Below are 15,357 nucleotides of genomic sequence, written 5' to 3' on the forward strand. Positions count from 1 at the left end.
ACTGAAGAATCAAGGGTGCAAATACACAGAGACAGACACATATATGTGACACTCTTACTTGGCCCAGTGGCCCAATTCTGCTTAGAAAATGGAAATATGTGAGTCCCAATTGGGCCAACAAAACCTAAGGATCAGGGCACCCAGATGGTTCCATGGATAGAGGGCCAGACCTAGAAATGGAAGTCCTGGGTTCAAATCTGATCTCAGACACTTCCCAGCTGGGTGACCCTGGGCAAGTCACTTGACCCCCATTGCCTAGCCATGACCACTCTTCTGCCTTGGAGCCAATACACAGTATTGATTCTAAGACAGGAGACAAAAATCTAGGGACCGCGGGTGGGAGACTCTGTGGCCAGCACTACTGGGCTCGGTACTGAGTGATCTTGCCTCTGGACTGAAGAACAGACCTTCGTGGAGTTTTTCAGTAGGTTGTATGGATGCAAGAACCATTGTTTGGGGGAGGACCCCGACCATCCCAGGGGCTTCCAGCGACTCATTCAGCTCATGAAAACGTCAGGCGGGTCCGAGGGTCTGACGAGTTTTTACGTCTCTTCCAGAGCCCCGAGTTCCGGGAATTTTTGCTGACCAAGCTCACCAATGCCGAGAATGCCTGCTGCAAGTCGGACAAGTTCGCCAAGCTGGAGGTAAGCGCTCGCCAATGGCGTGACCCTGGGCGATCCCTTAATGCCTCTGAGCGTTTTTAATGGATAAAAGGAGGATGATAATGCACAAGGTACCTCCTTCACAGGGCCATTTTGAGGCTTAAGGGGAGAATAGAAATTAACGTTTATAGTAATACATTTGTAAATTAATCATAATAAACCATAGCAAATAAAATAATAGACAAGTGTATTAAAAATAATTAATAAAATGAATAACTATAAAAGCACCATACAAATGACTAGAGAGCCAACCTCAGAGTCCAACAGGCCTGAGTTTGAATCTCGCCTCCAATATATTCTGGCCCCGTGATCCCAGGCAGCTCTTTGAACCCATAAAGTGCAGAGCGCTTGCTAACCTGCATTGGTAAAGGGGGTTTCCTCCCTCCAAAGTTCCATATACCAATAAAGCCCCAATTCCAAGCCCTCGTTGGTGGTGTTCCGTTGCATCCAGCTCTTCATGACCCCATTTGGGTTTTTCTTGGCAAAGATACTGGAACAGCTTGCCGTTTCCTTCCCCAGCTCATTTGACAGATGAGGAAACTGAGGCAGAGTTAAGTGACTTGCCCAGGGTCACACGGCTAGTAATGGTCTGAGACCAGATTTGGCCTCAGCAAGATGTTTTCCTGTTCCCTCTAGCTGCCCATCCAGTCCCTCTCCCCACAGAAATGATGGATTGTTATTGTCCTCGCCTGTCCCCTGTGCATCGACCTACCTCTCCAAGAAGCCCAGAAAGTCTGCTCTCTAGGACAATCTAGAGCTTGGCGTTGGTCCCTGCTTCCAGGGCTCCAGCACTGAGCCAGCTTGGCTGGAGGAACTTCTTTCTCTTCCTCTTTGCTCAGCTTTTGACCCGTTGGCACTTCACGTTTTGCCCTCCCCTCCCCTAGACTCATTCATGTTCTCAGTTCCTACCGGAAATCCTGGCCTGAGACGCCTTTTACATTTTCCTTCTTCTTTTGTTTCTGATCTATTGGAGTCAGCACTTGCCTGCAGCCTCTGCGACCCGGGAGGTCCAAGTGCTCACTGGGGCAGGAGTGTGGTCACCGTGAGTCCTAGCATTCCCCCAACCCCTCATTGGAAGAAGACTGGGTCCCCAGTCTGTGGGCTCAGGGGAGGCTCGAGTACTGTTTTCAAGTCTCGTAGAAGAGGGATTCACTTGTTGCCTGACTAGAGGGCAGAACTGGGAACTTTGGGTAGAAAGGACAGAGGCAGATGTAGGCTCGAGGTCAAAGCTAAATTTCTTGACATGGAGTTCTCTGAATTGAATGATGGACAGAGACGTCCAGAAGACCCAAATTCAAATCCTGCCTTAGATACGTACTAGCTCTGTGATTCTGAAATATTTCATCTCTCTCAATCTCAGTTTCTTCATCTGTAAAATAAGAATAATAAATAGTATCTACTTCACAGGGTTGTTTTGAACTAATATGTGTAAAATATCTTATGAGCATTTAAGTATTATAAAATATATCATATTATTTACATAATATTATAATATATTTTATAAATAAATAATTTTATATTTATAGAATGTATTTATATTATATTATATATTCCTTTAAAATAGTAAATAATATTTCTGCATTTATGAATATTTATAAGTATATTTTATGTTGTGTATTTCTATTATAGTATATATTTTATAAATAAATATTAAATAAAATTTTAGTAAATATTAGAATATTAATATTATATAATTATATGGTACATATATAAATAGAATTACATTATATTCTATAATATGTTATATAAGTATATGATATTATATGTAAATATAATATAGACTAGTGTTAGCTATTACTAACCACTAAAAGTGGCCTAATATGGAATGGAGGCGTTTGGCTCCCGCTCACTCGTGGTCCTCCGATAAAGCCTGGATGGCCGGCCCCTGGTCCATTCTAGTGTGTGAGGAGGTGAGGGGGACTCTGACAGATCTTCATTGGACTAGATGATCTTCTAATTCTGGGATTCTGGGATTCTGGGAAAGGGAGCAGTGAGGAAATGAGGACACCGGGGCTTATGTAACTTGTCATTGCTCCTTTAATGAGCCCCAAAGAGAAGAGAAAAGGGATGAGCTCTGGGGAAGAGAAGGCTTAGGTTTGGCCCGATACCTGCCATCAAACTTTGGGAAGCTGTACGGGAATGAGTGTTATTCCGCATGACTCCAAAGAGTAGAAGTAGATGCTGGTAGGGGAAGTCCCAAAGAGGAAGGATTCGGCCTGATGTCCTTGTTAACAGCTGGAGTCGCCTCCAGGTGGAATGGGGGACAGGGGGGAGGTGATGATGAGCCAAACGACCTCTGGTCCAGCCAGTGTTGGCGGGGATCCTGCTCCGGTTTGGGTTGGCTTCGATGACTTCTAAAATCTGAGATTCTGTGATGATGGCATGTAGGTAGCCCAAGACGAGTGGGAGAGATGGATGACCTCATTCTACCCCTTTCTCTTTCAGGACCGGACCCGGGCCGCCCTGCTGGACAACCTCCATGATGATCTCCATATCCACACACAGGCTATGCTGGGGCTAGGACCTGAAGAGGACAAATTTGAGAATGGGGGCCATGGGGGATTCCTGGAGTCTTTCAAGGTAAAAGAACACTCAAGCAGCCTTTTCCAGGGAGGGATGAAGGGAGAGAGAGGAGTGACCAAGCGGCCCCATTGAAGATGGCCAGTCTCCTCCAAACCCAATCCCTGGATCACGGCCAGGGCTTACAATGATCAGCAGGATGGCAAGTATGTTAGTATCAGGCAATAGGCAGGAGATCTGGGATGAGGGGGAATAGGTGGAGCAGAATAATATCCATTGGATGCTTCCTGAATCCGTTCTTCTTTCCCTTACTGACCCCCTGAGCCCTGGAATTAAAATTCAGGAGGCATCTAGCAAGTTCTTTTTGTGTGTAGAGTATTGCATTAGGCACTGGGGACACAAAGATTTAAAATATTTCACACAGAGGGAAGCAAAGAAAGGAGCATAGATTCCAGAAGTATATATAGGTAGAAATGACAGTGCTTGGCAACTCCCTGGATAAGGGAGTGGGGAGAGAGAGAGAGAGAGAGAAGAGTCAAGGATGGCTGGAGTTTTGGACCTGGGTGGCAAAGAGGATGGTGATACTACCTACCATCTCTCTTCCTGGCTCAGGGATCAGGGCTGGCAGACACGAATCCGTATTTAGCCTTAGGAGCAGAGGTCAGAAAGAGGGAGTCAGCAAGACTGAACAACCCAAGATTGCTTTGTTGGTCATCAAGCAAGCTTTTATTAAGAGGCACTGTCTTAAATATTAAGCGACAAGAGAAGAGCACAGTAGTCCTGGCTCTCAAGGAGCTCGCATGCTAATGGATGAGATCACTAGATGCCAGCCTCCCTCTCTGGCTGGAGAAGGACCGTGGAAAGATGAGCTCTGGAAAGTTTATCAACAGCCAGTGCGGTGGGATTTCTATTCTTCTATGGATTCCTCCTTGGAGAGTATGCCAAGCTAGGCAAGGGGAAGAACTGGGATGTCAGCCCTGAATTAGAAGACCCAGAGGGGAAGTTCTCCCACCCCATGGATCCTTGGCTAGCAGAGAGTGTTGTTTCTTTAGTCCCTGGTCAGGGCACGTGGCCCAGATTTACTCCCCCAACGGAAGTGTGAGCAACACATTGCGAAGCCTGGTGGGAGGACCCTCAGGGGTCTTCCTGAATTCTGATGGAAAGCTATTTGGCTGATTGAAAGGATGAATGATGGAGAGAAGGCAGAGTCTGGTTGGAAAGGTCAGAAGAAGAAGAGCAGGAGCTAGGGCAAGACTCAAATCAAGGAGAGATAAGTAAAGTAGTTTAGATGAGAACATGGTCTCTGATTCTAGGAAAGAGAGAGAAATAGAAACTGGAAGCCTAAAGGATGGCTGGCCTCCCAGAGCATGCGATGGTCATCTCCCCCCCCTTTCCTCTTCAGAAGGTGAAGCCCGTGAATTGTGCCTTCAGATGGGACATTTAGTCCATTCCTAAAGAGATCCAGCAAAAGAGCTTTCTTGTTCACCTGCTTTAGTGTCTGGTCCCCAAAAGCCTGGAACGTCTACTCTGCCCTAAATCCCTCCCCTCCAGTCTGAGATCACTTCTTGGCTAGCCGTTCCCTTCCTTGTTTTTTGTGCCCATCTCTATGGTGATGCCAACGACATCTGGCTGGCTGTCGTACTCCGCCAGATCCTCGTCTTCTCCCAGAACCCAGACGCTTTGCTTGCCCCATGGGGTCGGGCCTGGTCCCGGAGCCACCTCTCTGGTCCTGCTCCCATTGCTCTAAGCTACAGGCACAGATCTGGAGACGAGACAAGGCCGGAGGATTAAGAATCAAGATGGGACAAGAAGATTCTCTATTCCGTGCCTGGCAAAGCCAGTTGGAAGGTGGAGAATTGTTGGGAACGCTTGGGGCTGACAAGGGACTTTAGAGCGATGGGTGGTTACAATGAGCGTCTTCCCAGCTGCCTCTGAGCCGTGTGGCTGGCCCAGTTGTTGCTCCCGTTCTTGCCATGAACCTCTTTTAGGGATGTGAGGGGCCCCGGGTATTATAGGACTTAGACCTAGCGGGATTGTACAGACCGTGTAGTCCAGTGCCTTCATTTTACAGAGGAGGAAACTGAGGCCAGAGGGGGGAAGTGGCGTGCCCGAGGATGAATGGAGTCACTGGGGGGGGCAAAAAAGGACCTTAGAGGTAGCTCACTAGAGTAGCCCCCATCATTTCAGGATTTAGGAGAGGGAAAGGGACTGAGCCAAGGTCATGCAGAGCTGGTATCAGGGCTGAGATGAGGACGGGGTCGTTCAAGATTAGTGACACCCCGACACCCGCTGGCTGAAAACAAGAGCCAGTCTGCGTCGGCCCTCTGTGTGGCTCCACCAGCAAGGGCACAAGCAGGACAGGCGCGGCACCGCGCCGGCCCCTCTCCTTGTGCCCTCTTCTTCCCCTCCATCCTCGTGGAAATAGCAAGTGACAAGGTTAGGATGGGGGTCATCGGCCGCCATTTCTGGAGCCACTCCTACAGGGGAGCCACTGTGAAGGGCAGTGGGGGGGGGGGGGGCAAAGACCAGACCCAAAGGAATGGGCCCTGCCTTCGGGGTGATTACATTTTGCCAGGGAAAGGGACGCTTCCGCTAAGAGATTGTAGTAGGCAGAGGTGCGTCCTGGGCAAGGGGACAGTGTGTGCAAAGGCACAGAGATGGGAGATGGGAGAAAGTGATGGGTGAGCCATAGCCAGTATGGCAGCCAGTGTGGCTGGACGGGGTGCGAAGGACGGCAGTGGGCTGTCAGGGAGCCAGGCTTGAGCCAGGCTGCGAAGAGCTTTAAATGCCAAGCAGACGGGTGCTTGCTCTGTCCTACAGGCATGGAATGCGTGGGCCAGGAGGGAGACTTTCATTAGAGTTGTTGTCTTGTGCAGGTGAGAAGCACTCAGGGCCTGACCTAGGGCAGCGGTGTGTGAGTGAGGAGAACGTCGGGCTGAAGAGGTGGCGGCTGCGCGTCCCTGGGTGGGGAGAGGAGCCGGGAAGGAGCCGGAATGGCCAAGGATGGGCCGGAGGGGCCCTTTGAAGGACCGGGAAAAGCAGGGCTGGGTTTGGAGGAAAAGGGAGTGAATTCTGTGGTGGACGTGAGCTTTGGGGTCCAGGACAGGCAGGCGTCATTCATCACGGGGGACGGAGGTCACTAGAGAGATGAGGCTGAGCACCCGGATCCGAAGTGGCGAGTAAATGCTTTTTAAATGTGTTCATCCGCACTGAGAGAATGATCGAATGCGTGAGAATTAGTATTGTCATTGTTCAGTCACTTGTCAGTAGTTTCTGACTCTTCATGACCCCGGTTTTCTTGGCAAACATACTGGAGGGGTTGGCCATCTCCTCCTCCAGCTCATTCGACAGATGAGGAAACTGAGGCAAATTGTGACGTGATTTGCCCAAGGTCACTTAGCTAGTGTCTGAGACCTGAGACAGAGAGAGAGGGAGAGAGATAGAGACAGAGACAGAGAGAGACAGAAAGAGTCAGAGACAGAGAAAGAGACAGACAGACAGAGACAGACAGAGCCAGAGAGACAGAGGGTGACAGAGACAGACAGAGACAGAGGGAGAGAGACAAAGAGACAGACAGACAGAGACAGACAGAGCAAGAGAGACAGAGGGTGACAGAGACAGACAGAGACAGAGGGAGAGAGACAGAAAGACAGAAAGAGTCAGAGACAGAGAAAGAGACAGACAGACAGAGACAGACAGAGCCAGAGAGACAGAGGGTGACAGAGACAGACAGAGACAGAGGGAGAGAGACAGAGAAAGAGACAGACAGAGCAAGAGAGACAGAGACAGAGAAAGACAGAAAGAGTCAGAGACAGAGAAAGAGATAGACAGACAGAGACAGAGAGGGAGAGAGACAGAGAAAGAGACAGATAGACAGAGACAGACAGAGCCAGAGAGACAGAGGGTGACAGAGACAGACAGAGACAGAGGGAGAGAGACAGAGAAAGAGACAGACAGAGCGAGAGAGACAGAGACAGAGAAAGACAGTCAGAGACGGAGAAAGAGACAGAGCAAGAGACAGACAGACAGAGACAGACAGAGCAAGAGAGACAGAGGGTGACAGAGACAGACAGACCCAGAGGGAGAGAGACAGAGAAAGAGACAGACAGACAGACAGATAGAGACAGAGACAGAGCCAGAGAGACAGAGGATGACAGAGACAGAGAGAGAGAGACAGAGAAAGAGAGCGGGGACACGGGGGCCCAGAACAAACTTTAGGATATACTCACAGTTAGGGTACAGGACACGACTGATGATCCAACAAGGGGCCTGAAGGAATGAAAAGACAGGCAGAAGAACCAGGAGAAACAGTATCTAGAAAACCCAGAGAAGAGAGACTATGTAGGATGACTATGTAGACTAGGAAAGGATGCTCACCAACATCAGCTGCTGTAGAGAGACCAAGAAAGCTAAGAGCTGAGAGAAATCCATTGGAATTAAGAGATCGTTGGTGATTTTGGAGAGGGCAACATAGTTAAGTGGTGTTAGAACAACATTTTCTCAAGGAGTTGAAAAAAGAGAAGAGAGGAGAGGAAGGAGAGACCTTGCAAATAGACAGCTTTTTTCCCAGGGGCTTGACTATGAAAGGGAAGAGAAATATGATAGCTTGAGGGTACAGTCAAGTAAAAAATATTTAAGGTTGAGGGAGATCTAGTTCTCTTTCTAGAGAGGAGGGACCGAAGATGAGAGAGATAAAGGGGATTGCAGGGGTGAGCTCCCAGAGGAGACAGGAGAGGATGGGGTCAAAGGGGTAAGTAGAGAGGCTGGCCTTGGCAAAAAGAAGGGTCACTTCGGCCTCAGGGGCTGGTAGAAAGGAGGAAAGAATAGGGGATGGATTTGCTCAGTAGGTTGAATCGTAGGGTCAAGGAGGCTAAAACTGGGTTTGATTCCCAGTTAGTAACATGTACAGAAAAAGTCGCCGGGCTGCTCCTCATCCCCAGCAGATTAGGTTTGCAAATGAATGCTGTGGGTCATAAGGGAGACCAGACAGTCAGGTATTTGTCACCTCCAATATTACGTGAACTTCTTTGCTACAGTGGTGACCCATAACTCTGCAGTGTCCTAGAAACAGGATTCTGACTTTACACTTTTGTTTGGTGGCTCCAGAAACCCTAATAAAAGAAACACAGGCTGACAGTGAGAAGGAAGTATCAGATATCTCTGTCTCCCAGCCTCTTTTTATCCCGTTTCTCCTTTCCTTCCTCTCTTACTTTTTCTGTCCATCGTCCTCAGTTTCCCTTGTGTCTCAGGCTCCCTAGGAAAACTTGGGAGTTATTGGCAGTCTATACTGCATAGAAATATCTTGTTAAGAACAGAAAAATTCAAGCAAAATCACACCATTAGTCAACAAATGTAGGTTAAGTCTACAATTTTTTTTTTTTTTTACAAATGTGCATTATGCGCAAATAGCACTGAGGAGAAAGAACCAACCTTGGAGTCTGGAAGTCCTGGGTTCAAGTTCTGCCTGTCACTGAGCAAATCACTTCATCTCAGTGTTTCCGGCAGATTTCTAAGACTACAATTTTCAAAGCAGATGCAGGTTCCAAACCAGGAATTCCCTTCATGGATGAAATCACAAATGTGGTCCAATGTGCCAAACATTATGCTAGATGCTGGGGACACAAGGTCAAAAATGAAATGGTCAAGAGCAGCTGAGTGGCTCAGTGAATTGAGAGCCAGGCCTAGAGATGATCTGGATCTGGCCTCAGACATTTCCTAGCTGTGTGACCCTGGGCAAGTCACTTAACCCCCATTGCCTAACCCTTACCACAGTACCCAATACACTGTATTGATTCTAAGACAGAAGGTAAGGGTTGCTTTTTTTTTTTAATGAAATTATTCTTGCCCTCAAGGAAATTATATTATATCAGAGGACACAATACAATATAATGCAAGCAAATATAAATATGCATAGTATGCCTCAGCTCTTTATTAATTTTATTGCCTTGGACAAGTCATTTAACCTCTGTGTCTTATTTTTTTCATCTGTAAAACAAAGGAATTGGCTCTGGGGGGGGGGGAGAGAAGAAAAAGGGAGACAACATGAATCATATAACTTTGGAAAACTTATGTGGAAATTTGTTATTAAAATAAAAGAAAGAAAAAAACAAGGGGGTGGACTCAGTGATTTTTCAGATCCCTTCAGCTATAAATCTGATTCTTTGAGGTGACATTAAGGAATGTTGGGGCAACTAGTTGGCGGGCTTGGAATCAGGAAGTCTCATCTTCAGGAGTTCAAATCTGGCCTCAGACACTTCCTAGCTGTGTGACCCTGGGCAAGTCCCTTAATCATGATTGCTTCAGTTTCTTTATCTATGAAATAAGCTGGAGAGGAAATGGCAAACTGCTTCAGGATCTTTGCCATGAAAACCCCCAAATGGGGTCTTGAAAAATGACTGAACACAGGCCCAGAGAAGGTTGCTTCTGGGTTCAAATCTGGCCTCAGACACGACCTTGGGTGAGTCATTTAACTGCCTAGCCCTTATCACTCTTCTGCCTTAGAACCAATACACAATATTGATTGTAAGATAGAAGGTAAGGGTTTTTTTGGGTTTTTTTTAAGACTCAACAACAAAAACAACAAAGGGATATTCAATAGAAGGGCAAGATTAACCTCCCTGGCATCAACAGCCATGCCCCAAAATATTCTAAATTAATTAATTAAATAAAATTTTTGCCATTAAAAAAAAACAGCCATGCCCCCCCCCAAGCACTTTAAATTTCTCCTAATAACCCATCCAGAAATGTTTATAAACTTTGATGACGACTCTTATTGTTTTCAGCCTGGAGCACCTATTTAGGCTATGAACTCTTTCAGTTAAGGCAGCAGTGGGATGGGGTGGAAAGAGTACTGTATTTAGGATCAGAAGTCCTGTGTTCAAGTCTTTTTTTCTGCCACTGACTCCTTTGTGACCTTACACCTCTGTGCCTCAGTTTCCTCATCTGTAAAATGAGAGAGGTAGAATTAAATGATCTAGAAGGCTCGTCCCAGCCGTCACCCTATGATGTCTTTTAGCCTCTTCCCAGCATCAGAAGACATCCACCGGCTTGATTTGGGCATCTCCGTTTCAGCTTCTTCCTCTGCCCTCCCCCCATATCTCTTCTCAGTTTTGCAAAGTGTATGGCTTTTGTCATCCTTTGGTGAGGCGGCCAATAGAACGTGGTCATTTTCATGACATTTCAGGGGACTGTTGCTAGGAGACCTGGTTCTGCTGGCTGGAGGGGGAATATGAGTCTTCTGGTGAATATCCAGTGTGGCATCCCAGAGAAGGCTGGAGGGCCAGGGGAGGATGTCCGTTCTCTCTGTTCCGCCTAGAGGAAAACTTGACTGCAGAGGCTAAGTGCTCCGGGAACCATTAATCTGCTTAATTGGCTGAAGCCAGAAGACTAGACAAGATCCTTCTCTAGGATGGCTTTCTAGAAAGGGGCATTTCTGAGCCCTGAAAGACTCTCAGAGAAGGTGGAGTGGGTCATACCCCTGGTCAAGAAGCTCCTGTGGCTCCCTATTGCCTCCAGAATCAAATATTGGTCTGGTATTGAAGCCTTTAGTGACCTGACTCCATCGATGGGGTAGGAGGCCAGTGGTCAGCACTCTAGGCTGTGAGCTGTGATGCCTGCTCTCCATGTGGCAGACAATCAACATATATGTTCATGTCCAAGGGAACCTAACTCGAGAACTCCCTGGGACACTATCTGGTCCAACCCTCCTATTATATAGATAAAGAAACTGAGGTTAAAGGACTTTCCTAAGGTCACCCAGGTAGTAAGTGGCACACCCATCTCTACCCATATGCATACTCATGTGGACACATGTGAACAAGACAATAATAATAATAATGTTCAGTCATCTCTGACTCATTTTGACCCTATTTGGCATTTTCTTGGTAGATACCAGAATTGTTTGCCATTTCCTTATCCAGCTGATTTTACACTTGGGGAAACTGAGGCAAGCAGGATTCAGTGATTTGCCCAGGGTCACTTGTCTGAGGTCTAATGAGTTGTCTTGATTCCAGGCTTGGTGCTCTACCCACCCAGCTGCCCTCAGTAATAATAGCATGCTTTTATAGAACACATTAAGGGTTGGACAATACCTAAATGAGTTGCCTCTTTTGATTCTCCTAACAACCCTATGATGTAGATACTATTATTATCTCCGTTTTACAGATGAAGAAACTGACACCCATCGAGGTTAAATGGCTTGCCCAGGGTCACACTGCTAGTAAGTCTGAGGTAGGATTTGAACTCAAGTGGAAAACTGAGAGGAAGTTTGTATGAGTCAGTACAGCCACTGTTCAACAATTTAAATACGGTCTTGGAGAATCACCTAGATCATTAAGGGGTTAAGAGACTTCCTCAGGGTCACCCAGCCAGGACTTGAACCCAGATCTTCCTGACTTTAAGTACAGTCTCCATCTACTTCATCAGGCTACATCTTAAGCCAGGATTATTATTATTCCTATATTGTGGATGGAGAAACTCAGGGAAAGTGATTATTTGCCCATGGTCACATTCCTAATGTGCATTTGAGGTTGGGATCCCAACCCAGGTCTCCTGACTCCCTGTCCATCAGTCTATCCATACAGTAGCTTCCTTTTTTTTAGCTTTTACCTTCCATCTTAGAATCTATATCAGCATGTATTGGTTCCAGCAGAAGAGCAGTGAGGGCTAGGCAGTAGGGGCTAAGTGACTTGCCCAGGGTCACACAACTAGGAAATATCTGAGGCAACATTTGAACTCAGGTCTTCCCATCTCTAGGCTTGACGCTCTATCCACTGAGCCACCCAACTGCCCCCATAGTAGATTTAATTGAAGAATTTTAAAGTCAGAGAATCACAAGGGCCCCTCATAAGGCAGTCCCTGTCTATTGTCAGCTCCGATTATTAGAAATTGTTCCTTATATTTGGCTGATCACAGGTGAGGTTCATAAGCTCCTCACTCTACCTCAGGAAGGGACCTTACAGGTCACCTAGGTCAGGCCCCTCATTTTACAGATAAAGAACCAAAGACCTATAAAGGTTCAATGATTTATTCTGAGTAACAGTTTAGGAAATGACCTGGTTGGGATTGGATCTCGGCTCTTCTGGCTTCAAATCTATCTTTATTCTGTGACAGTCTTGCTTCCCTGTAACTTCCACTCTTTGGCTAGAAATTCTCCTTATTTCTCAGGACAAAAATAAAGTAAACCTATTCCTTCTTCCACAAGACAGCCCTTTGGACATTTAGAGACAATTCTCACATTGCCCACCAGATTTCTTCCCTGGTTTCTTCAGGCAGTCTATAACACTGGTCTAAGTCCTTTCAACATCACATAATTATACAGAAGGGACCTTAGAGATCATCATTTTACAGTTAAGGAAACTTAGAGCCTAGAGAGTAGTTTGCCCAAGAACACACAGATAAAAAGCAACAGAGCCAGAATTTGAACTCAAAGCTTGTGACCCCAGATCCAGGGCTCTTACAAATCAACAATTCAGTAGATACCAGGCTACATGCTGAGAATCTAGTGTCATAAATGAAACAATATCATCTTCAAGGAGCTCATAGTCTTGGAGAAAAACAACAGAGAAGCAAACTCTATACAGTCTTCTTCCTTGCTTCCTTCTTTCTTTCCTTCCTTACTTTCTTTTTCTTTTCCTTCCTTCCTTCTTTTATTTTTTCTTTCTTTCTTTTTCTTTCTATCTCTTCCTTCTTTTCTTCCTTTCTTTCTTTCTTCTTTTCTTTCTTTCTCCCTTCCTTCCTTATTTTCTTTCTTCCTTTCATTTCCTTCTTTCTTTCTTTCTCTTTTCTTCCTTCTTCCTTTCTTTTTTCTTCCTTCCTTCCTTCCTCCCTCCCTTCCTTGCTTCCTTCCTTGCTTCCTTCCTTCCTTCCTTGTTTCCTTCCTTCCTTCCTTCCTTCCTTCCTTCCTTCCTTCCTTCCTTCCTTCCTTCCTTCCTTCCTTCCTTCCTTCCTTCCTTTGTTGTTTCTTTCTTTTTCTTTCTGTTTTAGTAGCAACTCCAAGACAGAAGGGCAAGGGATAAACAAATGGGGTTAAGTGATTTGCCCATAGTCACTGTGGTAGAGACTTGAAGAGAGAGAGGTTTTGCAGGACAAGCCAAGATGCAAGAACCAAGGCTGGGGACCTGGCTGTCAATCAAGAAGAAGCTTCCAAACAGAATGTTCCCAGGAGTTGGCAGTTGAGGCTGGCTGAAGGACTCTTGTGGGGCTGCCTTGGTTTTGGGGCTCTCTGACCAAGGGAGAAACCTCTGCTCTCTCTGAGATTTGACTGACCAACAGTTGGAGGAAAGCCAGGCTGAAGGAGAGACTTTTCTTGGTGGCTGGCTGAAGGAGAGAAGCCTTGAACTAATTTGTTAGTTCTGTCCCAGGCTGAAAGACCCTTGGGGGGGGGGGCATCTGAAAATAGGCTGGGAGACCTTGATGACTTTGTGAAGAAGAAAGAAGATTTTCACTGTTGTCCTCCATCTCTGACTGTCCCTCTGTCACAGTTGTGACTTCCCAAGCCCTCATAATCTTCATTTTAGATTAGGGACACCCTCATCCCTCTTACCTCAGTTTCCCATCCTGTTTCCCAATAAACCCCCTGACTTGAAAAGGAAAAGAGTATCTTTATAGTTCACTCAGGGGGGAGGGAAGAAGCCAAAGGCTTCAAGAAGAACTGGGAGGTGAGGGAGACAGGGAGGAGAGGGTGAAGGAGGGAGGGAGAGAGGGTAGGAGGAGATTAGGAGAAATATTGATCCACTAGTCATCAGTAGGGCTCAGTAGGCAAACCCCAGAGCATTCCCCAGTATCTATCTAGAGCATTTCCCTTTAGCAGTATCCCCTGTACCAGCATCTCCGTAGCAAGTGTTCCATACTTAGTAGCAGCTCTCTCTAGTCATAAGTAATTGTGTCACACAGATTTACATTTCTATTTCAACTGGCACCTCTAGTTTGACTCGAACCCCATCCTTTTAAGGCAGGAAAGAAAGAAAGTAACTATGTTCAGACAAGTTGTTTTGGGGATTGTGATTATGGCAGCAATTGCCTGCTTTGGGGTTTACCACATTGTATACAGTAGGATAACCCATATGGTAGTGGAAACTGTGGATTATGTTGGTAACGTCACACTGACTGTTTGCAGTTGCCATTTCAACATGAACTGGTTCTCTGGCAAGTCCTGGAACAAGTATATGTACTCTTTATGGCTGTATTGCAGACTCTAACCCAAGTGAAGAAAGTATTCAGATTCATGGTACCCCTTAAGGCAGAGAAGATTATGGCCATTGACAACAACTTAGACAAGATGATTAAGGCTGTGTTTGAACAACTGATCAAGGAAAAAGGACTAGATCTAGTTATGGGCAAGGACAATGGGCAAACTGAGGATGTACCTCAGGAAAATCAAGATGGCGATGAAAATGAAAACCAGGCTGCTAATGACCCTGAGAAAATCTGTCCTTTGAAGGAAGTCACCAAGCTAACTGCTAATGCTGATGTGATTCACTCAAAAGCCCATAAACAATTCTCCACACAAGAACTTGAGTCAATAAAGTGCCATTTCCCAAAATTTGTGGACGATCCTTTTAAATCCCCAAAGGAGCTTAAGCGAGTGTTCAGGATCTTTGATCTGGACTTCGAAGATGTCGAATTTCTATTATCAGAATTGTTCAGCCCCCATGAAAAAAGGCAATTTTTGGAGAAAACTAGATCTGATGGCAATTTGACTAGCTGGCCAACTGTAGAACAAAGAGGGGATATGGACTTTGCAAATCCAACTAGCATGTCCTACCTTAGAAGGTGCAGGGAGGATTTGCTGCAGGCCATTAAGCTATGCTGTTCTAAACCAAATGCATAGGCCAAGTTTGACAAGATCAGGCAGGATAAAGGGGAACATCCTGCCACATACATAGACTGTCTGTCAGAGACGGCAGAGTCAATCTTAGGTTTAGAAGCCGACGGTGAAGAGACAGCTGGCCATATTCATAGACAATTTCTTAGGGGATTCACACCTAATTTAAGAATATTCTTCAAAAACTATTTCCCTAAATATGACTCAGTTTCCCTAATTGAATTGAGAGAAGCTGCAGGTTACCTATTTGAAAACAATTCAGAATAGAGTAAGGAAGTTCAAGACCTGAAAGATAAGTTAGAGAGGACTGAAAAGGATTTTAAACAAAAGGAAATTGAAGAAATTAAAAAA

The 15,357-nt window shown here is 45.9% G+C and overlaps 1 protein-coding gene across 1 annotated transcript in view; it reads left to right on the forward strand.

The window, feature by feature from the left end:
• Positions 1–437: 437 nt before the first annotated feature.
• Positions 438–15,357, forward strand: part of LOC100019644 (rap1 GTPase-activating protein 2) — a 38,239-nt gene continuing 23,319 nt past the window's right edge. The window contains exons 1-2 of the mRNA XM_056814769.1: positions 438–644; positions 3,108–3,242. Coding sequence (XP_056670747.1) covers positions 438–644; positions 3,108–3,242 — 342 coding nt within the window. The remainder of the gene's footprint in view (positions 645–3,107; positions 3,243–15,357) is intronic.

The sequence above is a fragment of the Monodelphis domestica genome, chromosome 2, assembly GCF_027887165.1.
Source record: "Monodelphis domestica isolate mMonDom1 chromosome 2, mMonDom1.pri, whole genome shotgun sequence".
Lineage (NCBI taxonomy): Eukaryota > Metazoa > Chordata > Mammalia > Didelphimorphia > Didelphidae > Monodelphis > Monodelphis domestica.